The 24693-nt window shown below is 45.4% G+C and overlaps 1 protein-coding gene across 6 annotated transcripts in view; it reads right to left on the bottom strand.

The window, feature by feature from the left end:
• The window catches only part of RIMBP2 (RIMS binding protein 2), a 146380-nt gene that overhangs the window by 36863 nt on the left and 84824 nt on the right, over window positions 1–24693 (bottom strand). For 3 of the 6 annotated variants that reach the window (XM_078381728.1, XM_078381725.1, XM_078381726.1), the window contains 5 exons: window positions 20594–20683; window positions 17018–17140; window positions 13005–13109; window positions 11228–11278; window positions 996–1200 (listed from right to left, as the gene is read on the bottom strand). In XM_078381728.1, the coding sequence (XP_078237854.1) occupies window positions 996–1200; window positions 11228–11278; window positions 13005–13109; window positions 17018–17140; window positions 20594–20683 (574 nt within the window). Of the gene's footprint in view, window positions 1–995; window positions 1201–5550; window positions 5607–11227; window positions 11279–13004; window positions 13110–17017; window positions 17141–20593; window positions 20684–24693 lie in introns of all 6 variants that reach the window. The other 3 variants (XM_072983591.2, XM_078381724.1, XM_078381727.1) reach the window with 2 other exon arrangements.

The following is a 24693-nucleotide window of genomic DNA, read 5'->3' as shown; positions in this document are numbered from 1 at the left end:
GTCACCAACCCATCATCCTGCGCCTATGAAGGTGTGGACACAGATAGAAAGCTCTGCCAGAAATGCAGAGGGCTATTTTGGATGTAACACGGAATGGTCATTTGATGTAACAAGAAAGAAGACAGGGGTTCATGCCCTTCTCCTCTCTGGCACGGCAGCAAGGAACAGAGACGGGGCAAAGATGGTTCTTTAAGGCCAGAAATGGGAGGAAAAATCCTCAGTAAGGTCTCCCGTTGCTATGCTAGTTGAGACTCTGGGAGTTAACAGGACAAAAAAAGTAACTTCCTCAAGCTTTGGAACGGAAACCTCATCTGAGAGCAGGAGTTCTTGCTAGGCAGCCGGATGCCCACAAGTCAACATGCTGGAGCCGTTCCATGCGTCCTCGGGTGACCTCCAGCCAAGGCTGGCGCTGCGACCTTTGGAAATCATTTATGCATTAAAAGCCAGCCAGCGAGCGGAGGATCCACAAGAGTAAGGATGGGTAAAACCCGAGCAGACCTTAGCAAACCTCCACCTCCAGGAACCTCGCACGCACACACTCTGCGAGGCGGCATCTTCCCAGGGGTTGGGAGAGAGACAGCTAAAGTCACAGGATGGAAACCTAGGCTATGGCTGGGAAAAAGGACTGTGGCTGAAATTATCTGGCACACATCTTTTTAAATTTCTAGATGCTTTATTCCTCTGGTTCTGATCAACTGGTTCTGATCTCCGGACCTATTGCTATCTGAGGCCAAGACTTGACAGGTTCATGCAATGCCAAAATGCAATTTAGTGTATCATCTGGAGCCCTGTGTTTGCAGGATGTGTTCATGGGGACTATAACTCCCAGAATCCCCCATAGTAGCTGGGGATTTGGGGAGCTATTTGTCAGGGGGATTTTAGATGCAATCAACTCCAACAATTCTGTAACACATCCTGAGAAACCACAGCATTGTGTGGATCCAGCTTCCTTAACATCCTACAGACAATCTTGCAGGCAAGGGCTCTCCTCTTACCTTTCCCCAAGGAAGTGGCGATTCCATTCATCAGTTGGGCAAAGGATTTGGTCGGGGAGCTGGGAAAATCAGAGGATGCCAACGAGGTGCTGCTCAGGAGATCAATCTTTGAAGCTTGCTGCCGAAACCTTTCCAGTTCCTTAGAGAGGAGATTAAACTGTTCGCTCTGGGTCCGACATTTCTCCTCTAGCTCGCGAACCTTTGCCTGGGCAAATCAAGAAGAGAAGAGAAGATGCTGGCAGGAGGGGGCAGAATGCAGGCAGGCTCAAATGTGTCAGGGCTCCAATGGACCAGTGCATTATATAACAGTAGGAAGCCTGTATCTGCTGGTTTCACTTATCCACAGTTTTAAAATATTAAAAATATTGAATGCAACCCCCCCATTAATATGTATTTCTATGATCTAATTACCAGAACTGGCCACTAGAGACCATGCTATAGAGGTTGCTATTATCCATGGTTTATTTGTGGGTAGGTGAGGCTTGAAAAAGATCCCCTGCAGATACCACAGTCCTACTGTATATATATGTGGATAGAAATATAAATAAATATATATATATATTTCTGTCCACACAGCAAGGTATACATTCACTACTAAACAAAGGCAAAGTGTGAAAAAATGACATTTTGATTCCAGAAGTTCTAAAATTCCAGGAGGATTCTCAGAAATTCATTCCCACAAGTAACTTCTCTAAGCTCTGGACAACTGGAGCATGTTTCTCTGCCTACAGAAGAGCTGAAATTCTTGGAAGCTTGCATAGAGTCATTTATGGAAGGAAGCAGCCTCTAAATGTAGCTAGAAGTGCATCAAGGACATGGTGGTATGGGGCATTGTGATGGGTGTGATCCTTTTGAGGTTGAAAAAGTCCACAGCTACCACAGAAAACACAACGTCTGGCTTCACGCAGAAGCTTCAGTTCATACAAACATTGGAAGTCAGTGTGTTGTCATCTTGGAAAGGAACTTGGGAGATACAGGTTCAGACGCTCCCTGAGATAAGACCCTTTGGGTTGTTTCACTGTTTCTCACTTTAACCTACCTTTCATCGGCCTTGTGGTGATAAAACAGGGAAGGTAGGAAAAACCACACATACTCCCTTGAAGGCAAACTGGGACACATGATGGATGGATGGATGGATGGATGGATGGATGGATGGATGGATGGATGGATGGATGGATGGATGGATGGATGGATGGATGGATGGATGGATGGATGGATGGATGGATGGATGGATGGATGGATGGATGGATGGATGGAAGCAATGCCAAAAGGAAACTCAAACACTGGAGGAAATGACTGGATATTATTTTTAACGGTGAAACAAGAAGGGCTGTAGTGTGGCCGTCATTGCTTTGCAAAGTGATGGGACACTAGTTTTATGCACAGACATGTTGCACAAATTCTAGAGATCCTAATGCAGAAAAGAAAGGTGCCCTTTATCATGCTCTGGAAGAGCCATCCTGTAGGAGGGGGCATCTCACAGCCTTGGACATGCTTCCTAGAAATGTCAAGAAAAAACTGATGAGAGGGGAAATTTCTTAAGTAGTCTTCACAATTATATTTGTCATCATTTTTGGTATAGCCATAGTTTAAATATAGGACCAAATGGGCCTTTGGTTTAATCCTGGCCAATACTGTTTATCATCAACATTTGTCCATTCATCTGCTTATCCATAGCACAAAATTAACACTGGACCAAATGTATCTACATTCTTGAAAATGTTCAATGGCAGCTGTTTGGCTGTGTTTAAAGAAAGCCACATAAAAGCCATGAATAACATCCAGATGTTGCCCAATTAGATTTCTTGGTCCGTCCAGCTGGAAAGAGAAGTGGCATGAAGTCAAAGCAGAAATCTTTGGATTTTAAGCCTATATATATATATATATATATATATATATATATATATATATATATATATATATATATATATATATATATATATATATATATATATATATATATATATATATATATATATATATATATATATATATATATATATATATATATATATATATATATATATATATATATATCCCAACTCAAAGAAGCATGCCAAGCCTTTGAATGGATCTCTTTGTAGGACCCCAGGCACTGGAAGAAGTTTTGAAAGTGGCCCATTCTGATTCTTCTCCTACCCCACATGGTAAAAAAAGGCCATGAGAGTACAATCTGAAGACTGCAGCTGTTGTGATGGGGATGCCCACCCAGCATACAAAGCATGTCATGTCATCCACAGCACTTCTCCCTATGCAGATTCTGCTTAAGAACAAAAGAAGATATGGAGAGTCTTGCTACAGACTATCTCCCTGCACGCAGTGGTTCCCAACCTTGGGTCCCCAGATGTTCTTGGACTAAAACTCCCAGAAGCCTTCATCGCAAGCTGTGCTGGCCAGGATTTCTGGGAGTGGTAGTCCAAGAACATCTGGGGAACTCAAGATTGGGAACGGCTGCCTGACAGGACAGGATTCTTGTCAGGCAGCCAGTGATACTCAACCCTCGGGATAATGGAGGTTCTCATGTAATCGCCATGCACTGAAAGGAGATGCTACAGAGCACCCAGTGGGCAGCCAGATGCTATCCATTTCACTTCATTCTTCTCTGCAGGTTCAGACAGGGTGTGAAAGGGTCCTCTGCCTGCACCATCCTACGTGTTCTAAGCTCTACCACATGAGGAGGCACGCCAACCGAGCTTGAGCAACAGCAGGATCGGCTCTTGGTGTCATGAGCACAACCCCCTTGCCCCCCAACATTGTGAAATGGCTCCCAGGATCTCTAACAGTTGAGCATCGTTTCTGCCACCCCCTGAAGGACTACCGACAGGTCAGGAATTGTGCGTATAATGGCCAATCTGTTTCGAACCCACAGCTCGGACAGGAACAAGCCGGGGGCAGGACCTTGGGGGTTCACAGGCTGCTCGCTCTCTGGGCAGGGGATTGCCTCACCCCAATATTTTGGAACGTTGCTTCTTCCTTGCTCAGACCGCCAGCTGCCCCAGCGATCACTGCTTTTTCCTACTTGTACATAAGATGTGGTTTCCAGTACAGAGCTGGAATGAAACCTACTGTGCCCCAAAACAACCTTCATTCCTGGCACGGGCTCCACACTGGTGACTGCATGGACAGGTAGAACGGTCCATGGATCAGAACCCAGATTTCCCCTTCAAATATATCTAGAGCAGCAGTTCCCCACCTTGAGTCCCAGGTGTTCTTGGACTGCAACTCCCAGAAGTCCCGGCCAGCACAACTCGTGTTAAAGGCTTCTGGGAGTTGGAGTCCAAGAATATCTGGAGACCCAAGGTTGGGAGCCACTGGTTGAGAGCTAGCTCTAAACCCCAGGACAAAAGGATCTAGTCTAGGATAATCACAGGCATTGCAAACACATGCATAAAAGGTGCAACAGAAATAACTTTCAGGGTAGATTGTCTGAATTGAGACTAAATTTAAGGTGCGATGCACAGCAAAGGTCTTGGGACTATATGCCCGGTTTCCTCCTCTTTCCCTGACCTCTTTCCTCCACAGGTAGTTCACTATCCTCTTGCTGGACAGACCCAAGGAAGGAAAAGGTTTCAGCAGCTATAGGTCACATTGGAGGTGCACAGAAACCATCCAGTACTGGAGGTATGCCTAGGCATTAGCTTGAAGACATGCAATTTTGTGACGACAAATCCTATATTCCCCCAGCTAACAGGGCCAATGTCCTCATCACAAAACTACAAATCCCATGATTCCCTAGGATACAGCCACAGCAGTTAAACCATATCAGATGGCTGTAACTGCACAATACACCTGGAGGGCTTATCTGGTTCTCCATGTGGAATTTGTAAGGCTTGAAAATCAAGCTTAGTGCTCAATGTCTTTGGCTGCAAAGCGAGAGGTTGAGAGTTCAATTCCTCACTAGGCCTCCTTGACAAGGGCTGGACTCAATGGTCCCTTCCAGCTCTTCAGTTCAAAGATGATGACGACAATATAATACAAACAGACCATGCATCCTTACATAATGGAGGCGTGGAGTCTTTGACTTGCTAGATCTTTGGGACTACAACTCCCATCATGCCTAACCACTGCCCATTCCAGCTCAGGCACATGGAAACTGAACTCCCAAGATTGCTGCTGGGCTAAAAATCCACCCATCCTGCTGTGCACCAGTTCCCCCCCCTTATTTTGTATAAATCCAGGACCGCCTGTTCCTGTCTTCCCATTAAAATCAGCCACCCTGCTAGCTAATCTGAATTCAGACGAAATCCATATAACAACCTGAAAGTCACCATTTTGCATGAACTTTCAGAACCGTACTTCCTCTGCATGCTCTTAGGGTTAGTAATCAATGTCAATCTGTCAAACTTGAGCAGTTCTGTTCTTTGTGCCAAGGTTCATCGTTGGAGAGAGAGAGAGAGACTGGATCGGATCAGATCTGGTCTTCCCGCTTGGAGAAGACCCATCGGCTGCCCCTAAGCATGCTTTCAGAAGCATCGTATCCCTTTCTCCCGTTCATGCAAAAGGTGGATGTGTTCACTTCACAGTGGGTTAGGGATGTAGAGAGAGGGATATTTACTTATTTGTTTATTTATATTTTCTCTTCTGAAATACCTGCATGCTGTCCAAGGTGGTCTGGATGAAGAGCAAAGCAAAATCCACAAACAAACAAACAAACAAAAAACAAAAGACACCAGGCGGAAAGATGTGGAATAAAAGAAAGAGTGGTTTGTTTGGTTTTTTTTTAAAGCCAACATAAAAAAAGCTGAAAAGCTGAACAACAACAGATTTAGAAAACACATGTTCCTTTTGCCACATTCAAAGCTGTTTATATAGACATGGAGCGTATCTAAGCTGCACCTTGAAACCTGTTTCAAAACCAGTTCAACCACTGTGGCTTTTAAACCCCCAAAATCTGGAGGTCTGTCATTTGGCAGGAAAATTGTGGAACCCTTCATTCAAAGCCCCTATGTCCTTGAAAGGATCAGTCCAGCAGCAACGTTTCCAATGGGCACAGAGGAAAAAGCAAAGTAAAGTAAAGCAAAGTGGGCTGCTTATATTCCTCCCCACGGTGCTTAAAGCACTCTCTGGGCGATTTACGGTTTCATTATGCAGGCTACACGTTGCTCTCCCCAACCGTGAGAGGATTTACGGACCTCGGAAGGAGGGAAAGAGTCGATCTCGAGCTAGTTACCTGAGCTTTTTGGGATTGAACTCAGATTGTGAGCAGAGATGCAACTGCAGTATTGCAGTTTAGCCACTCTGCCACGAGGCGATCGCCATGTTTCGAGGGATGGCTTGGTGGCGGCAATGATTATGGCAAAAACTAAAATTAAAAATGGAAGCCTTAGCTCTTCGCAACTCTTGCTTAAAGGCAAAAGATTCCCCATATCTTGAAGCAGTCAAGGAGCAGCTGCCCTCAATGGCTGGCTGGGTGTGTGTGTGTGTGTGTGTCACCATTTCCCCCAAAATGTCTTAGCAGAGCAACATCTGAACAGACACTTGTTTCTATTGGGGGGGGGGCTTGTCAGACTAAAGATGAAAAAGAGAGACCCTATGAGCCAAGGGTGTTTGTGTGTGTGTGTGTCTCCTATTTTCTCCTCCAGCAGAGTCTTAAAAAAACCAACTTCAGGGAACTTCGGCAGGACCAGGGACTGCCAAACATAGAGGAGTGGGAAAACGGAAGTGGAAACGGCTGGAAACCCATTTTGGTTTGTATTTTCTTAAAAAAACCCAATGTAGCAAGAGTAATTTTTGATGTTAAACACTGCAGGCAAATCTTGCCACATATTTAAAAGGTGAAACATGATTCCCGGGAGCATCCATGAATAGCAGTCCACCTATTAACACAGCGGCTTAAGTCTAGTGCTGAAAAGCCAGAGGTTGGGAGTTCGATTCCCCTCTATGGCTCTGTGATGATCTACAGGGTCCCTTCCAGCCCTGCAGTTCTAAGATCACCCTCACCATGACTATTATTACATTCTTTATCTCTTGTTCCCTTCATTTTGGGTGGGCAACATCCTTTTTTTGGCAGATGCCAGTAGTTTTTCTCTTCCCCTAAATCAAATGACCAAGTATCACCCACCCACCCCCCTTTTACAGTCTTTTATAGAGGTCTGTGAAAGGTGGAGGACATTATTTCCATAAAAGTAAAATAAAAATTTTACATCTCTTGGTTAGAGCCACAGTTTATACCTTTGACAGGAGGGCAAGGCAGTGGGATAAAGGTCTGAAACCTGGTTTTCAGTGAGGAGCATAGATATTCTCGCCGATGGGCTTACAACACTTTAAATAAAAACTAAAAGGAAGCAATCAAATAAACACATGCTTCGGTTGCACCCCCTCTGGCACAAATTTCGGAAACTAATCAATAGGGCTGCTGATGTACAATCTCAGCAGGCCAATTAAACAACCAGATGGAAGAGAAAATTAATCAGCTCAAAGGGAACGCAAGATCAATAGGCACGCTACGAAAGAAGGAAACAGCAGAAAATTAAGGTTAAACTGGAATTTCAAGAAAGATAAATATCCTTTTTCCTGGTCAGAGCGCCGACCTGCCTCGGCGGGACTCATTTCCTCTCGCAGGCCCTTATCTTCTGCAGGAGCTGGGTGTGTGTTTGTAATACCCTTTTTAATATATTTAGTGATAAGGACATCAGATAACTTTATTTTTTCCCCATGAAGGCAGAACAACTTTTAAAGGACAGGAGAAAACCCCACGTCCTTGGGGGCCAGAGTCCTCCTGCCCAGTGTTGTGCGCGCACTGACAAACTGCAAACTGGGTGGATTCTCTGGTCAGCAACAAGGGTCAGCAATGTGGGCTCCGTCCACGTGGGCCAAAGCACGAGCAAGCAGCTCTTAAAGCCTTTTTTCCCCCTTCCCAGTACGAGCAGCCACAAAGCCTTTGGCAGGGTTTTCCTCCTGACTCAGTTGCTGAGTCCCCTCTTCTGAGCATCCCTCCGTTGCGCGGCACATTGCCGACAGCTCCCCGCCATCTGTTCTGGGCAACGCATTAATTCTACTCCAGGGTCACCCACGCTGCAGTGCTTCTCTGTTTCTAAAAACCCAGCCCATGAACAGATTGGGCCTGTTTGCTTTGGGATCTGCCAGGAAAACAAGGCTATCATGCAATCTCGACCGTTCAAATCTCAGGTGAGTCGTACGCTCGTGTGGCGTGGGCAAAAGGTGGCCCTCTGGACACTGCTGGATTACTGTCCCCCATCCTCTCTAACCACTAACCATGCTGGCTAGCTCTGAGGGAGCCTAAAAATAGCTAATCGGTCACAAAATGCCCAGTGCCGATGCACATGTATGGATGTGTGTTGGAGCCAGAGTAAATGACAGTTAGCGTGTCTTTAGAAGCAGAGGTCCCTGATGATGCAAAAGACCTTCCATTTATTCTAATAAATCTTGCTCCACTCTACCAATTGGCTTAATTTTTGGTTTTGTGGTTGGTCCCTGGGAGGAATCAAACACGGCTCTGTTGGCCTGTCTGATTTCCCAGGCCCTTACCTTGAAAGATTTGTGTGCCTCAAGGGAAAACGATGTCAGAGGCTTTCCCTCTGCCCTCATAGTCTTACATTCAAACTGTGCTAAGATGTATAGCCCAGAAATGTTACCTATAGAGATACTGGAGAGAGGGCTGAACTTTGAAGGATGACCCATTGGGTAAGTCTTACTTGACACAAATGTTTTTTTTAAAAAAGCATCTTCCAAAAGGCAAAACCTGGGAAATTCAATCCTTCATGGGGGAAAAAAACCAGCAACCATCCAGACTAGGAAGAAGGATATGCCAGCTGCAAGTTCAGAACATGGACCTCTCCATCAAATGTCTCCCTGGGACAACACAGCCCATGGTGAGAGATGATGGGAAACGGCTTCCGTCCGCCTTTGAAGAGAGAGACACACACCTCTTGCCCCTGGCTTAAGGTTCAGTCCTGGGTGAGCAATGCCATGATCCACGAAATGGGGAACATTTCCTGGCAAACCCAGAGACAGTTGGGAGTGACAGAGATGATGTCTTCTGGCCCACAGAGGTGTTGCAGCTGGACCGCTCGGCAGAAGGCAACAGACCGCTGCCTTTTTATTTTTAAGAACGGAAAACAGGAATGCACACACTCCTCTTTATAGACCTTTTTTTTTGAGGATCAATGGCCAGCTCAAAGGTCGGGAAAGCAAAGAGAGGGAACCTCGGAGTCAATTTTTTTTAAAAAAATAAGCCTCACTCATTAATTCCCAGGGAGTGTCAAAGATCATTATTGTCATTAATGAGCCAGTGGAAACATATGGATTGTTACTGCACCGGACACTGCTTGTACCGACAGGGCAGAAAATGGGATCTGACTGAGCCTAAATGATTATTGGACTCCGTTCTCAATATTCCGCTTGGTGCGTCAACCTTGTTTCTTGCTGAGCTAAGGAGGTGCTCAATAACATGTTAGGAAACAACGATGACGCTGAGCTTCTTCCTGCCTCAGACCCAATCTAAGACACGCTGGCGCACCTTTGCGCAAAGCTAGGTGACTCCCCAGGTCCCCATGTTCTGCTTCTCTCCATCTCTCACCCTGTCCTGAAAGGCACCCCTTTTAAAATCCCCAACCTGGTGTTCTTTGCCGTGGCGTGGGTTGGCCTGCCCTCCTGCTCCTTTGGCATTTTGAGAAGGTCCACTTGACAGACGTGATGGACTATGAGAGCGGTGTGTCCCTTGCAACCGTCATGGCTTGCCTTTAAAAAACAAGACACCTCAAATCCTGGAGCTGGTTTTGAGAATTCTCTGTTAGAGGTTCCAAACCCCAGGGAATGGTGGTACGGCTCAGTGCTCAGAAAAATCGCTTTCGGCGCCCATCGGACATGCTGGTGTGGGATGCTGGAAAGTCCAAAAAAATGACCTTTCCATATTTCGGAAGAGAGAAGGACCCTTAAGAAACTGGGTAATAGGATGGTGCTTGATGCAAATCTTTCTCCCTCAAGACGGCTTTACTTCCTTTCTGCGTTTCCTCCTGTCACATCGCATTTGTTCTTCTCATCCTTCACTATGTCGTGTTCCAGCTGCTCTTTGGCTTTCTTGAGCCCTTTCCTTTTGCCTTGTTTTCTGGCCTCCTCTTCAGCCCTTCTCTTGCACACTGACAGATTCCCCCTTATGAGGTGAGTCACCCGAACCATCCAACCAGCTAAGGATTCTCTGTCCTTGACTTGACCGCAGTTTCCCCTGCTGGTCAAAGTTTTTGTTTCCAGATTGGAAAAGCTTTGAAATCTTTCTTTCTTTCTTTCTTTCTTTCTTTTTCTTTTTTTTTTTTTTTTTTTTTTGAAACAGCACCTTCTAGAACAGTGGTCCCCAACCTTGGGCCTCCAGATGTTCTTGGACTTCAGCTCCCAGAAATCTTAGCCAGCAGAGGTGGTGGTGAAAGCTTCTGGGAGTTGTAGTCCAAGAACATCTGGAGGCCCAAGGTTGGAGACCACTGTTCTAGACAGCTTGAGAGGACCATTTCCATACAGTTGGCTCTGCAACATGTGAAGAGTTCAAGATCCTTTTAGCGGCTGGTTGTCATGATTTGAACCCAGGATCTTCAACATACAAAGCAACAGGCTCACTGTGGGTCTCTTGGTCACCCCCCACCCCCACTCCAGACTCACTCACGCCAACTTTCCTCCCATTTTAATCTCTGAACCTACCTACAACTCTGGACGACATAGGAGGAGGACAACATTCAGAACTGAATGTTCTTGTTCGTTTCTTTCTTGTTCATTTCTGTGAACAAGAAATCTATCCCTTATTGCCAGACACCTTGGATAATTCAGTGGTTTTGGTGTCTGGGGAACTGGAGGATTGGAGTTTGATTCCCCACTATGCCTCCCTGACAGGGGCTGGACTTGATGATCTACAGGATCCCTTCCAGCTCTGCAGGTCTAAGATTATTATTATGAACTGCTAGATAGCCCAGTAGTTTAGGAATGGAGCCAGAGGTTGGGAAGTTTGATTCCCAACTGGGCTTCCTTGACAGGGGCTTAAGTCAATGATCCATAGAGGTCCCTTCCAGTTCTGCAGTTCTAAGAGGATGATGGTGATATTTTTACACTAAGATTCGTCATCACAGCAACACATCAGAACATCCTCAAAACACAAGGAAGCATGCTTTTAACTCTCGGCTCATTCATTCCCCCGTTGATCTGCAAGCCAAGTAATGTACCACTCAAACTAGCTTGCAATCCTAAAAGCAGTAACAGCAGGAAGTGAATAGGATGATGGACAAACTTACCTCTAGCAGCTGAACTGCACCTTCATGTTCTTTCTTTGCTTCAACCTGAGCCTGAAAAGATACCATCATCCTTACCATCACCACAACCATGATCACCATCACAACATTTCTTAGATTCTCCACCACCACCTCAAAAGAAAGACTACACACTGGGCAGAATCCTGTTGCGTAAATATGCAGTCACAACTCATTGTGAAGCACTGGGGTATAACTGCTCTCCATAAGTGAGTGATAAAACCTTCTTTTTGTGCATACAGTGAAAACTCCTCTCTCTCTCTCTCTCTAACTTTTGTTTTTAATATTGGGTTCATGATCCTTCTCTAGCAAAGAGAAGACGGCTCTCCAGAGTACAGCTAATACCTTGGCAGGTAATATGAAACTTTTGTTTTATCTTTGCCTTATCTGTTATGAATCTGTCAGAACAGGTTTAGTAATATATCTTTCCAGAATCCAAGCACAATATGGTGACGCAGAAAGCGACGTGTACAGGCGCTGCAAATCTAGCTTCGCGGCAAACTTCATTATTTTATTAGCTTTTTCTTATCTACAGTGGAGTTTGGCAGGATAATATTATGTCCTTCTTTCCTTGACTGACAGAGTGAAAAGAACTGCCAGAATGGAGTAAATGCTTCCTATATTCTCATCGGGAACATTACCTCTGATTACAGGCTGCTGGAAGGGAAAGGTGGGAGCAAAATAAAACCGAAGCACAGTGGGCTGCTTACCGTATTTTTCCATGTATAAGACTATACTTTTGTCTAACATATTTAGACTAAAAATTGAAGGTCGTCTTATACACGGAAGTAAGCTGAAGATAGAACAAAAACAAGTGGAGGGGAAAGCAGGGATCAAAGCGATCCTGCAGTGCTTTGATCCCTTTCCCCCTACACTTGCTAAGCCCCACTTAGATTTCTTAATTCTGGATTAAAAAAGTGGGGGTGTCTTATACATGGGAGTGTCTTATACATAGAAAAATATGCTATATACCACCCCATAGTGCTTACTCTCTGAGTAGTTTACAACCTAATTAAACAAGCTACAGATTGCACCATCCCAGCAAGCTGGGTATTCAATTTGCCGACCCTGGAAGGACAGAAGGCTGGATCAACCTCAAGCTGGCTACTTGAGCCCATCATGATTGCATTCATATTGTGAGCAGGTTCTTGACTGCAGTGCTGCAGTTTTAACCACCCTGCCTCAAACCAATGGTTATTAACTTGGTGAGAAGCCGTGCTATTAGAATTTAATAAAACCAGTGTTGGTCTCCCTTCTGCACCAACATTACATATTATGGTTTCCTCTTGCATAACTTTTTTAAGGACTTTGGCATGTTGACTGCAAGAGCCTGTGGACATATTACACAGGGTGAGGGGGTTGAATTAGGAATGGTGCCTACATTGTGCTGCAGCTTGGTGGCATCGTGTATTTCAGAGGGCCCGCACAGCTCAAAAACTCCCAGCACGTCCCAAACACTTTAGGTAAACAATCACACCTAAGTGAGGCTCACATGCAAGGATGAGCCTGCTCGTGGCTTGCTGAATCATTGCTTGTCGCTGCCTTGTCTGAACCCAGCTCAAAAAACAAACCATGGTTTGTTAAGCTTACTGCAAACCACAACGAGAAGCCAACATTGCTTGTTGGCTTACAAACTTGGGCTTGTTTAAATGTGGTGAACTATTTATAAGACCTGATAAGAAAACAGAGTCTGTTCTTGTTGATCGGGGGGCAATTTGCCTCCTGGCTTTTTTTTTTTTTGAAGCCCTCCCACCCCACCCACCTTCTGTAGGAGTTCGATTTCCTTCTGCTTTGCGTTGAGAACAGCCAAGGCTTGCTCATGCTCCAATTCCAGCTGTTGCCGCCGTTCAGCAGCCTCTCGCATATGCTGTGGGATCAGGGAAAAGAAAGCAAACCGTGAGCTGAGCGAGCAACAATTGCACTCTTCCTGCTGTGAGGAGGCTACCAATGCGTCCCATGCTAATCCTCCAAAGGGCTAGGGGTGATGAGAACCCTGTTTTGGAAAGATGTCAAAGACACATGGCAGGCGCACAAGGACTGCAGAAAATCTGAACATCCCATAATTCATTCTGCGGACAGGCTGCCTCATGTTCCCCGGCAAGCAAATCTTGCAGATGCCAGAAGAGTTCTATAGTGAAATTATGCCATTCTGTCCAAAATAATTTCGCAAATGTACATCACTTGCTTCCAAGATTTATCCCTGCTTTCTGGCCTTCAAATTGAGACAGCTCCTTCAGAAGCTTTAAGTGAGAAATCTGAATTTGAGCCATTTAATAGCTACCCAGAGTTATGTTGTTTTTACAACCTCTTAGGTGGCCTCTAGTAAGTGTGGCTGGAGCAACTGTCAATCTATCCAGCACTAACCAATCATTGCTTTCTGACACTGAATTCCAAAGAGAGCCCCGCCTCTATGTTAAGTGTTCCTTTTCCCTCTCTTTAGTATGTTGGAAGCAGTGGACATTTGACTGTCTGCTGTTGATCTGTTCACAACTGTAAGCAACGAAACATTTTTATTCTTTCTCCTGCTAATGTCTCAGACTGAGTTATTGAGACTTTAAGTGCCAGTTAATGAGAAAAGAGTCGTCTACTTGAAGCTATCCTCTCAGAGTCTCTGTACTTCTACTGCACAGCAAAAGGGATTTTAAAACCAGAAATTCAAAACTCTGCAACAAGACACACCGCAGGCCTTTTAAAAAAAATATGTTTGAAGATATTCAGTTGTTTAACAGCTGCTGATTTTGCACTGTGGAGATGTTTGAGTTCTTGTGAAAGTCTTTGGAAAAAGCAATGGACGATCATGTACCTGCAGGCAGGCTAAAGAAGTGAGCTTTCTAGAAATGAGCTAGAAAGCTAGGAGCAGAGGTCAAAAGCTGAACACAGATAGAGAGAAGAGGGCATCGCTCAGTAGTAAGGCAGAAGCCATTCCCTTCCTCTAGGGGGCGCCCTGGGACTGTGCAGCTTGCCCAAGGCCACCCAGGCTGGCTCTTCTCCCAGGACGCTCATATTGGGGGAATCGAACTCCCAGTCTCTTGTACCTGAACCCCCGAGCCATCTAGCCAGCTCTTCGAGGGATTGAGTGCACACAAAGGAATCAACAGAGAGGCAGGAGAATTAGCCGCCCTCCAAAGAGACTTCTCTGTTAGATGCCTTCGCAATGTGTGTTTGCTCTTGTACCAGGAGAAACATGACCATCTCAAGCAATGTTTACTTTTATGAACTGACCCAACTGAGCAGAGGAACCACCAAAAGAACATAGCCTGGTGAGGACCAAGCGTAGGTGGTGGCCATCGTAGGTAGACCTGCTAGTCAGAGATGGGGAGGGATGGACTGGGAACGCGGGATGCAAAGCATGGAGAGACAAAGAAGATGGAATGGGGCGAATGGCTCAGATCTTGAACAACACAATTCCACACACAACAACGTTGTGTTGGCTATACCACTTGCCCATGCCTCTTTTAACATACCACCCAAGCAAGGGGACTTGACCAGTTAACTACAGGCCCACAGACTTTACCTGCCCTTCCACTTCCATCAGATGCTGGCCTTCCTCTCCCCAACCCTGTTAATCTCTTGCATGCTTTTTCTCACCCAAAGGTAAGGGGTGACCCCTGAGAAATTTAGTGTGGGTGCAGGAATGCACACACAAAAAGGGATTGCCTTTACACTTCCATAGAGACCCACTTTCCTCTTAGCCATGGTCCACATTTAACAAGAGACGGAAGCTGAATGAGATCTTTTTTATCTCCCTTCTGTTACCGTGCCCGTTTTTGAAGCTTTGAAATAGGAACAAAAATTTTTTTTATCTGGGCTTGCTTGACAAATCTCTCCCCACCCCCTTAAAGGGTAAGGGGCAGATGTTGGAGAATGCTGGGCTTCCTTCCTTCCTTTGCTTAAACCACAAATTTGTCTGCCTTTGTTCTTCTGGAAACAAACCCACTGTGCCCTACTTATCTAACAACCATAAAACGGCATTTCAACTTCTCTACATTGCTCTAAAAGGGACACTTTGGAGATGCCAGCCCTGTAAAATGGTGATATTCTCATATATATCCCCTTTCATTCACCAGACCTACTCTTAGGTAAGCGTAGATGGGATTGCAAGCTCTGAAAGCAATCGTTGGTTTGTTTTATCTTATTCCTGTTTCTATGGTTGTCTCTTGATGGACTCTGCATCTCTGCATTGCTAAGAAACAAACAAACAAAAAAACACAGAAGAGCCTGTAATGATCTTTCCCATTCTTCCTGCTTTTGAAAGGAAAACAAGCTTTAAACCGTTATAAAGGTGGAGCGGATTAGAAGAAGTGAGGGTAGCTCTTTAGCCAAGGGTGGCCAACATAAACCTCACCTGAGAAGTACACTTCTTCACGTGCAAAAAGGGGACCGTTCCTCTCTAGCAACTGTTTATGCTTAAATCGTCCATTTCAAAAATGGAAAAAGGTGTGGCCTCCATCAGAAAGGTGGGTGGGTGGGTTGGAAATGTAGCAATGGACACTGATGAATGACCGTCACGATTTTTTTAATTTCCTTCCTCCTGAATCAACCTTCAAGGGTTTTCATTTATTTGACAAGCTATGGCCAGCCCAACTGTTAGGTAGAATGAGGTAGCTATCTCAAGGCAGGAAGAACTTGAGGGCAACCGGCTGCTCCTTCTCAGCCCTTGTTCATTCCTTTTTCATGTAAGACAAAAAAAAATGAGTCTACCCTACACACACAACCGAATTAGTTGTCCTCAAACAATGGTGCACATTGGGGCTGGGTAGGAGTCTAGCCGGGATATGGGATTTTCATAACACTGATTGAGAATTCACTCTCCCTCTGTTCTCATGTCTTCCTGCAAGGATGACGTATTATCTCCTTTTGATTATCAGCCGTGCGCGGCCGGTAACCTTCCAGCATTTTCCCATTTTAGTTGCTTTAGCAAAATATATAATAATTATAATTGTGTGCCATCAAGTTAATTTTGACATATGGTGACCCTTTCCAAGGTTTTGGAGGTAGTGAGTACTCAGAAGTGGTTTAGCCTTCCCTTCTTCGGGGCAGCCTGCCCAAGGCTACATAGGCTGGTTTTTTTCCTCGGCAGCGGAGTAGGGAATCCAGCTCCCGACCTCTGGCTCTGCATCAGATACCTAAACTACTGAGCTATTCAGCCAGCTTTTTAAGGAGAAAGGCAGTGTAAAAATAATTTAAATAAAAATTATACACCTTATTGGATTTCCTCTCTCTTCCCGTTGAGGCCGGTGGCGACTTCAGTTTCACAGAACCTGGTTTAATTGAATTGCGGGAACTCTCCAAGGTGCTGAATCCTATCTCCACAGTAGGTACGCCACTTGGATAGATCCTTCACAGTTCAAACTGATATCCCCTGGAACAATGGGGACTTTCTGCCTGCAAAGTTTATTCTCAGACACTGAGTTAAGAACCGCTTGATACGGAGTCTGAGCATTGGTCCTTCTCGTTTGTGCCAGTCCACAAAGACAAAGCTCTACAGGGTGACAGACAGATGAATTTTCCCATCTCTGTGTAGAGATATTGTTGACGACCTGGGACCCTCTTGCACATAAAACAAGTCTTCTACCACTCCGCTGTGGACCACAAGCCACCTCAAACTAAGCCAGCATCATTTGCTCTCCACCTTTATATGGCTAATGGTTTGGATGGCCATATTAATGACTCTTCTCCGTCGTCATCATTGTCACCGCCACCATCGTTATGCGCATTCCGCTGTCCAAAACATGTCCCTCCCTGTTTACGTTCCCATTCCTTCTCACCACCTACCTTAAGGACTTGCTCTAAGTTCTCCAGTTTGGCTTGGAGCTGGTGTTTCTCCTTGACAGCCAAATCTCGTTCCTTGGTCACTGCAGCGAGAATTCCTCTAAGCTGATCATAGTCTGTTTTCACCTGAAGAACAGAAGAGGAGGAAATGAGGAGAGCTCACACTTTCTCTCCATTAGGGTGAAAGAGGAAGAGAGTGGACTATTTTCAGAGGAAAAGAGAAGAAGCAGTGGGGCTCACCTATGGAGCATTAGGTATCGACTCATTCAGCCGGCCATAAGTGATAATTATGTGACGGAAGAATGTGAAGGGTGCAATGGAAACAAGTGAAGGAGGGTTTTCCCCTCCACCTTCACAGGTGTGTTTGGGGGGGAGCACATGGGAGAAAGCCTTCTCTGTTGCTCCTCCAAGACTTTGGAGCTCATTCCCACAGAAGGTGAGGCTCTCTTTACTGTCCTTCTGCAGGCAGGCAAAGACCTTTCTCTTCAGGCAAGCTTTCTCTGATCAAATGGCTGCCGAGGGAGGTTTTTGAAATGGATTGTTGTACTTCACTGCCCTGAATATGTTTTGGCGTTGCTGGGGTTTGTTTTCGTGTTGAATTCATTGATCCTTTCAGTATTGTATACTCATTGTCACTAACTTAAACACTGTCTTAATTTTTGCAAGCTGCCTTGGGTCCTTCTTAAGGAGAAAGGCGGGTTAAAAATATTTTAAAGAAATAATAAAATAATTTGTTTCTGCCAGTCCTTGGTGGGCACAATTGTGTGCCTTAACAAGCATTCGAGCAGGCTTTGGTGTAAGATTTCTGCTGCGGGATCAGAAAATATCTCAGAAATCACTCTATGAATTTTTTTAAAAAATCTGCTACAAAGAAGGCTAAATTGTTTATTTTGCACAGTGGGAACACCTCTGTGTTCTGGCTGGCTTCTCAACACTAGACTCAGCTGGCAAAACCTACATCTTCACCTTTCCTCGGCATTTTGCCTCGAACGGAGTGCACAGCTGTGAACGAATTGAGCTTGTCCCGTCCCCAGGATGCTCGTGGGGGGTCCGTCAATCCCATTTAGGCACGTGGATGCGAGTGGATCTAATTACTGCCTCGGCGAGCTGCTGTCTCAAGAACATATGGGCCCCAACGTGAAGTGAAAATTACATCAGAATGCCAAAAGCCCCCCCACTGGCAGCGAGAGACGGCTGACCTAGTTTGACTGACTAGTAGATCCCCTGTACTCCTTGTTCTTACAGAACAGTTTCCTTTGGGATAAACTGCAATATTAGCCAAGTATAAAACACACACATATACACACACACACAAAATCCTGTGGCAACTTTAAAGGAGAACAGGCTGGTGGCAACATAAGCTACAACACGTTGCTTGGTCTTTAAGTGCCAGAGAATTCTTTTAGCATTTTGGTATTTGCTTTCAGATATGTACTGCCTTCTGCGTCTCCGGAACCGAACACTCTTAAGACAGAGAGCGTAAAATACAAGCGAGGGAGGGAACTTTGAATTTTGTTTCCTCCAGTGGGCAAAATAAGCAAATCATAGAATAAATGAGTTGGAAGGGGGCCTACAAGGCCATCGAGTCCAACCCCCCCCCCTACTCAAGGCAGGAATCCAAATCAAAGCAGATCTGAAAGAAGGTTTTCCAATTTTCTCTTGAAGGCCTCCAGCGTTGGAGCACTCATCACCTCTCAGGCTCATGGGTCCCATTGCTGTACTGCTCTAAGAATGACAACGTTTTTCCCAATCTTCAGCCTCAATCTGGCTTCCTGTCGCTTAAGCCCATTATCACGTGTCCTGCACTCTGGGAGGACGGAGAGAGCAGATCCTGCCCCTCATTTGTAGGACCCCTTTTCGAGTATTTGAAAAGTGCCGTCTTATCTCCTCTCAGTCTTCATTCTCAACAGGCCCAGTTCTTTCAGACTTTCTTCCTAGGGCTTGGTTTCTGATCATTTTCGTTGCCCTCCTCTGAACCTGCTCCAGTTTGGAGTTCCAGCGCCAGCTGAACGCGTTCTCTGCTCCACCTCCTCGGGGATGCCTGCCTCCGAGAGGGAGCCTCTCAGAGGAGCTGAACACGGTGCGGAACAGCTGTTCGGATAAAGTACAAACTGGCACAAATGACCGGTTCATGCCCATCTTTAACTGAATGATTGAAAACATGGAGGACTTTAACAACTGCATTTTAAAAATTATCATTTATTTGTCTCCAATAAACGCCATGAGTGAGGAGGAGAAGACAGGGCTGGTTAGAGACCAGCAATGTATTCCACATGGAATTCTTGGACCTCTTTCCTCCCCCCAGATTCCTGCCTTACACCACCTTCCGTCTGAATTCCAGAGAGCTTCAGGCAAATTTAAAGACAGCCATCACACACACGCAGGCACGCACACACCCGAATTGCAAGCATCTGTAATTAAGAGACCTGATAATTAATTTTCCCTCCCTCGGTTACAGCCAGCAGTGAGCAGATTGCGAATCGTGGCTCGAGAACAGTGCTGTGAAGTGAACAATCTCAGTTTTATTCTGAGCGGTTGCTCTCGGGCTTCAACGCCCTGGGGAGGCCTTTCGCAGCAGCGCTTGGATCCTGCTCCAGTGGCTGCTCTTGTCATTTTTACAACACGGGTTTCTCCAACCCAAGACCACTTGGGTGGGTCTCCCATCTTTCATGCTTCTAATTTCCAGTCTCTGCTGGGCAGATGGCAAGAAAAGGCCTATGGCAGCCCGCATTAATGTCCATGATTCCCATGCCATATATCAGAACAGAGAAAAAAAGTGTGAAAAAGCTTCTTCTCATTTACGTCATTTAATGCCGCTTCCATCTGATGCTCCATGCTGCTGCATTTGTCTATTTATATGGACTGATCTGCCGGCGCACCTAATTGTGTTGATACGAAGGGCTGCGTTTGAAGTCAAGAAAACCATGACTGATAACCATGCGAAGAATCACTAAGTTGGAAGGGTCCTATAAGCCCATTGAGTCCAATCCCCTGCTCAAGGCAGGAATACAAATCAAAAGATTTCTGCCAGGTGGTTGTCTAAATTTCTCTTGAATGCCTCCAGTGTTGGAGCGCTCATCACCTCTTGAGGTCATAGGTTCTGTTGTTGTACTGCTCTAACAATTAAGAAGTTTTTCCTGATATTCAACTGAAATCTAGCTTCCTGGAACTTGAATCCATTATTACATTTTCTCCACTCTGGGATGGTGGAGAACAGATCCTGCCTCTCCTCTGTATGGCTACCTTTCAAGTATTTGAAAAGTGCTATCTCATCTCCTCTCTACCTTATTTTCTCCAGGCTAAACATGCCCAGTTCTTTCAATCTTTTCTCCCACGACTTCGTCTCCAGTCCTCTGATCACCCTTGTTGCCCTCCTCTGAACTTTCTCCAGTTTGTCGGCCTCCTTCTTGAAATGTGGTGTCTAGAACTGGATGTAGTACTCAAGAGGAAGCCTGTGTAAAGCCCTGAAATCAGTAAAATGCTGAGCACAGGCCGAAGAACGGAGGGATTCTTTCCAAGAGTTGTGACATAGGGATAAATGAGAAGCAACGAACAGGCTCCCACCACCTAAGTTATTACCTGGTCATACTGCAGTGCTTTCTGGGAGACGCTGGCATACTGGAGCCTCAGGCGGTTCTTCTCACATACAGCATCTTTCAATTCATTTTCCTAGAGCAAAACAAGAGGGGAAAAAAGGTAAAATCAAAACACATGATGACCTCTTATTAATTAACTTCAATTAGTGGGAGATGTGTTTGATTACGCCAGTTAGTGACGGTTGTGTTTGACGCAGCCAGGGCATGGTGCGAATTCTGATTTGATGCCTTTTCGTTGAGGTATGTAATTAATCTAAAGATTCTGAGACCAGTTTTTTTTTTCCATCTCAGAGCAGGAAAAGAGGAGGACCAAATACAGGATGGGCTGACTCCATAAAGGAAGTCACAGGCTTGTGTCTACAAGAGCTGAGCAGGGCTATTGAGGACAAGACATTTTAGAGATGGCTTGTTTCTAAGGTGACCCTAAGTTGGAGGTGAGTTGACAGCACCTAACAACAGCATAACTTAAAGATCACTAGAACACAGTGTAATAAAAAATAAAGCTATTTGACCAGCTAAAACAAAGAGATAATGGTGCTCTCTGGGAGGGGTTAAAATGACTATTTCCTGGACCTGAAAAGCACCCACAAGAACACCATCTTGACCAGGTTCTGTTTCATTTCCATCCCACACAGTCTGTTATTACTGAGTCTAGTTCAACTTTTCCACAAGCGACGTGCTTTTTCCCAAGCTCCCGTATTCAGCATCAGGGCAAAAGAAGCAAAAATTTAAAAGTGAACAAGAAAATAAAATTTTAAAAAACCCGATCCAGTACTCTGGAGATGAGTTTTAACCTTTGAAAGGGTACGTGACCAGACTATGTCCATTAAAAAAATAATAATAAGGTCTTAATATGTTTCTTAGAGGGTTTTGCTCTGACAAAACACGAGCAGACACAAAAGGTGTGGCTGTTGTTATCCGCCCCATTTTCCACCCTCTTTCCTAGACCTGTGAAGTCTTCTCCTGTCCTTTTTTACTTTTCAAGACTGGAAATGACTTGATGAACCATTTTGCTTTTGAAAAAAAAAAAGGTTCTTCAGCCTCAGTTAAGTACAGTACAGTACAGAAACCTTTATTGGCATGCTGCATAAATAAAATGATAAAACAATAAAATACCGGGGAAAGATTCATTGCTGGGGGGAGGAGGAACCAGAACATCAAAGTTGGAGCCCCTCGTTTTGGGGGAACATGTTGCGGCGTCTCTGGATAATGGCCTGGACGTATCTGGCGGTTGATAGAGTGACTTCCTTGCTAAGGTCACCTAGAAGGTATTGTATTTTCCTCAGGTCTGCCCATCCGGAATGAAGGGGGAGAAAGACCATCTGATGTGACAGGCGGATATCCTTGTAGAGTGTACAATAAAATAGCATGTGCTGCAGGGATTCAGTCTTTCCCTGCCCACATGGGCAGATTCTCAATTCTGTTGGTAAGCCCCTATACCTGCCCTGCGCTAGACTTGATGGTAATATGTTACATCTAGCGAGGGTGAATGCTCAGCGGTCTTGTGGCTGTTCTAGAAGATGAAGGTAGTTGGGTCTGCGTCCGAGGGTGAGAGGTAGCTGGAAGTACAGCGGAGAGCAGACTTTCAGGGCCGCGCTAAACAGTGTTTGTCCTTCTATGTCCAAGACCCTGTTTTTGATGGTTTGGAAGACCCTAGAGGGGGGTATTGAGCCCATTAGGTCTGGTGACAGCCCTAGGGTCTTGATTTTCTTTGAGAATAGGGCCAGGCCTTTGGGTAACAAACTGTCAGCAAGCAGGGCTTGAAGCAGGGTGTCCTTAGGAGAGAGAAAACAGATTTTGACCCAGTATTTTAGGAAACTGAGCCAGGCCCTAGTTTCAATTCTCTGTTGACCGCATTCAAGACATAGGGCAGCATATGGAACACAGTGGGGAAGGCCTAAGATTTTGTATAGAAATACAGATTGGACTCTCTCCACGGAGCTGTGTAGTGAAGACATCCAGATGGGGACGCCGTATAAGAGCTGTGAGACTGATTTCGAGTTGAAGATCTGCAGGGCGGCAGGGATGTAGCCATGGCCCCAGGTGTGGTGGAAACGTAGGATGGCTTGTGCCGAGAGCTTGGCAGACTTAGTTGCTGCCCGTTGGTGAGTTGTCCAGGAGTGACGGTAGTGAAAGAAAACGCCCAAATACTTGAACTCTCTGACCTGCTGGATAGATTTCCCATGGAAGGACCATGGGAAAGATTTCCAAGCCTTGCCGAAGACTATGATTTTGGTTTTCTCGAAGTTTAATTGAAGGTTATTGTGTGATAAATAGTCAAGGCAGCAGGTAATGAGCCGCTTTAGGCCGACCCTTGTACGGGAAAGAAGGACCATGTCATCCGCGTACAGTAGGATCGGTATCTGTAGATGGCCTAGTTTGGGGCTGCGTCCGATGATATTGCATAGAAGTGGGGCGAGGTCATTTATGAATAAATTGAACAGGGTGGGGGCCAGGACGCAGCCTTGCTTCACTCCTCTGTTGGCGAGAATGGGGTTGGAAAGAGCCCCTTTCGACGAAATTTTTATACGGCATGTGGAGCCTGCGTGCAATTTTTGAATTAGAAATAGGAGCCTCCTATCCATACCCAGCCTAGCGAGCTTTAGCCATAAGATATCTCTATTGATGGAGTCGAAGGCCCCTTTTAGGTCTAAGAAGGCTGCGTAGAGGCGGGTATTGGGTTGTGAGGCGTATTTGGAGATCATGTGGGATAGGATCAGGCAGTGGTCTAGTGTAGACTTTCCCGCCTTGAAACCCGCTTGTTCGGGTCCCAGGATGTCTTGATCTAGTAGCCAATCTTGAAGTTTGTGAAGTAGGTGACTGGCGTACATCTTCCCAATGATGTCGAGCAGACTTATAGGTCTATAGTTGTTTGGGGATTTCTTGTCGCCCTTCTTGTAAATCGGGATTACTATAGCCTGTGTCCACGTCCTAGGCATCATACCGGATTCATTGACGGCGGTGAACAGGGCAGCGAGCACCGGCGCCCACCACTCGGTGTAGGCCTGTAGCAATTCCGAAGGGAGGGCGTCGGGGCCTGGGGCCTTTCCAGTTCTAAGTTGGCCTATGAGTTGTGTTATTTGGCAGTGGCAATTAAAGAGTAAATTAAAGAGAGAAGAATTGTACCATCTCCTGGTGGCTTCTGGGGGTGAAATATTGCTTTACGAGGCTGATTTTTCCCCCAGCAAAAAAGGGGGGGTGTAAGGTGAGAGCGTAGCAAAATGTTATGTACTCTACACCTGTATTACTAGGTGGCTGTTCTAAGTGGCCCTTTGTAAGACCTGTCTCAAAAGTCAGTTGTTCAGCTTGCTCTCGTGCATAGGCTCCATCTTTCGGGGGTATTTACAAAGTTATACTATGTACTGGCTTAGAAAAGCACACTGGCATAGATTTTCTAGATAGGCGGAGCAATGCATGAAAAGACTTTCAAATTTGCCACTCAGCAAAGAAATAAATAAAAGAACCTCCCCCACCCCCACCCCCTTCTGCAGAGATAATCTTTTGGGCGTTCCAAAAATAAATGAAAATAAACAGAGAGTCAGTTTTTCTCTTACAACAAGTAATGGGCGGCAGTCTATTTTATTTCCAAGATGTTAATTATCCCACGGTGTACCCATACGCGCAACTACAGAGTTGTACAAGGTCTATAGTTTAACCTATTCCATATCGATCTCCTTCTAGCCTCAGGGACTGCAGGGAGGCCAAAGAGATTAAGAACTCACAAAACCAGCTACCACAAGCCACAGCCACCGAGCCCTGGAGAATGGAGGCTCTGCTCCAATATTCCCAGCCTGGGAATAAACAGAGATAGAATCAAGCCCAGTGGTCTTCTATAAGGTTTCAGTTAGCAATCCGATTTTGTCATCTCTCATTTAAGCAAATGCACAATCCAGACCCAGGCGCTGGAAGCCTGTTTCCAAACCCTTAAAATAAAACATCAGCAACAAACCGGAGATAAAACACTCGCGAAGCAAGACGGGTTTCATTTAAAAATAAAATCCCACGCAGGATAGGGAACCATGTGCTCTTAACACCACCGAGCTTGTTAGCGTCGGCAGGATTCGAAAGCACCAGAAGAGGAGA

This window comes from Pogona vitticeps, chromosome 14 (assembly GCF_051106095.1).
Source record: "Pogona vitticeps strain Pit_001003342236 chromosome 14, PviZW2.1, whole genome shotgun sequence".
NCBI lineage: Eukaryota > Metazoa > Chordata > Lepidosauria > Squamata > Agamidae > Pogona > Pogona vitticeps.
The sequence above is the reverse complement of the archived record's forward strand: the minus strand, read 5'-3'. Positions and strand labels throughout refer to the sequence as shown.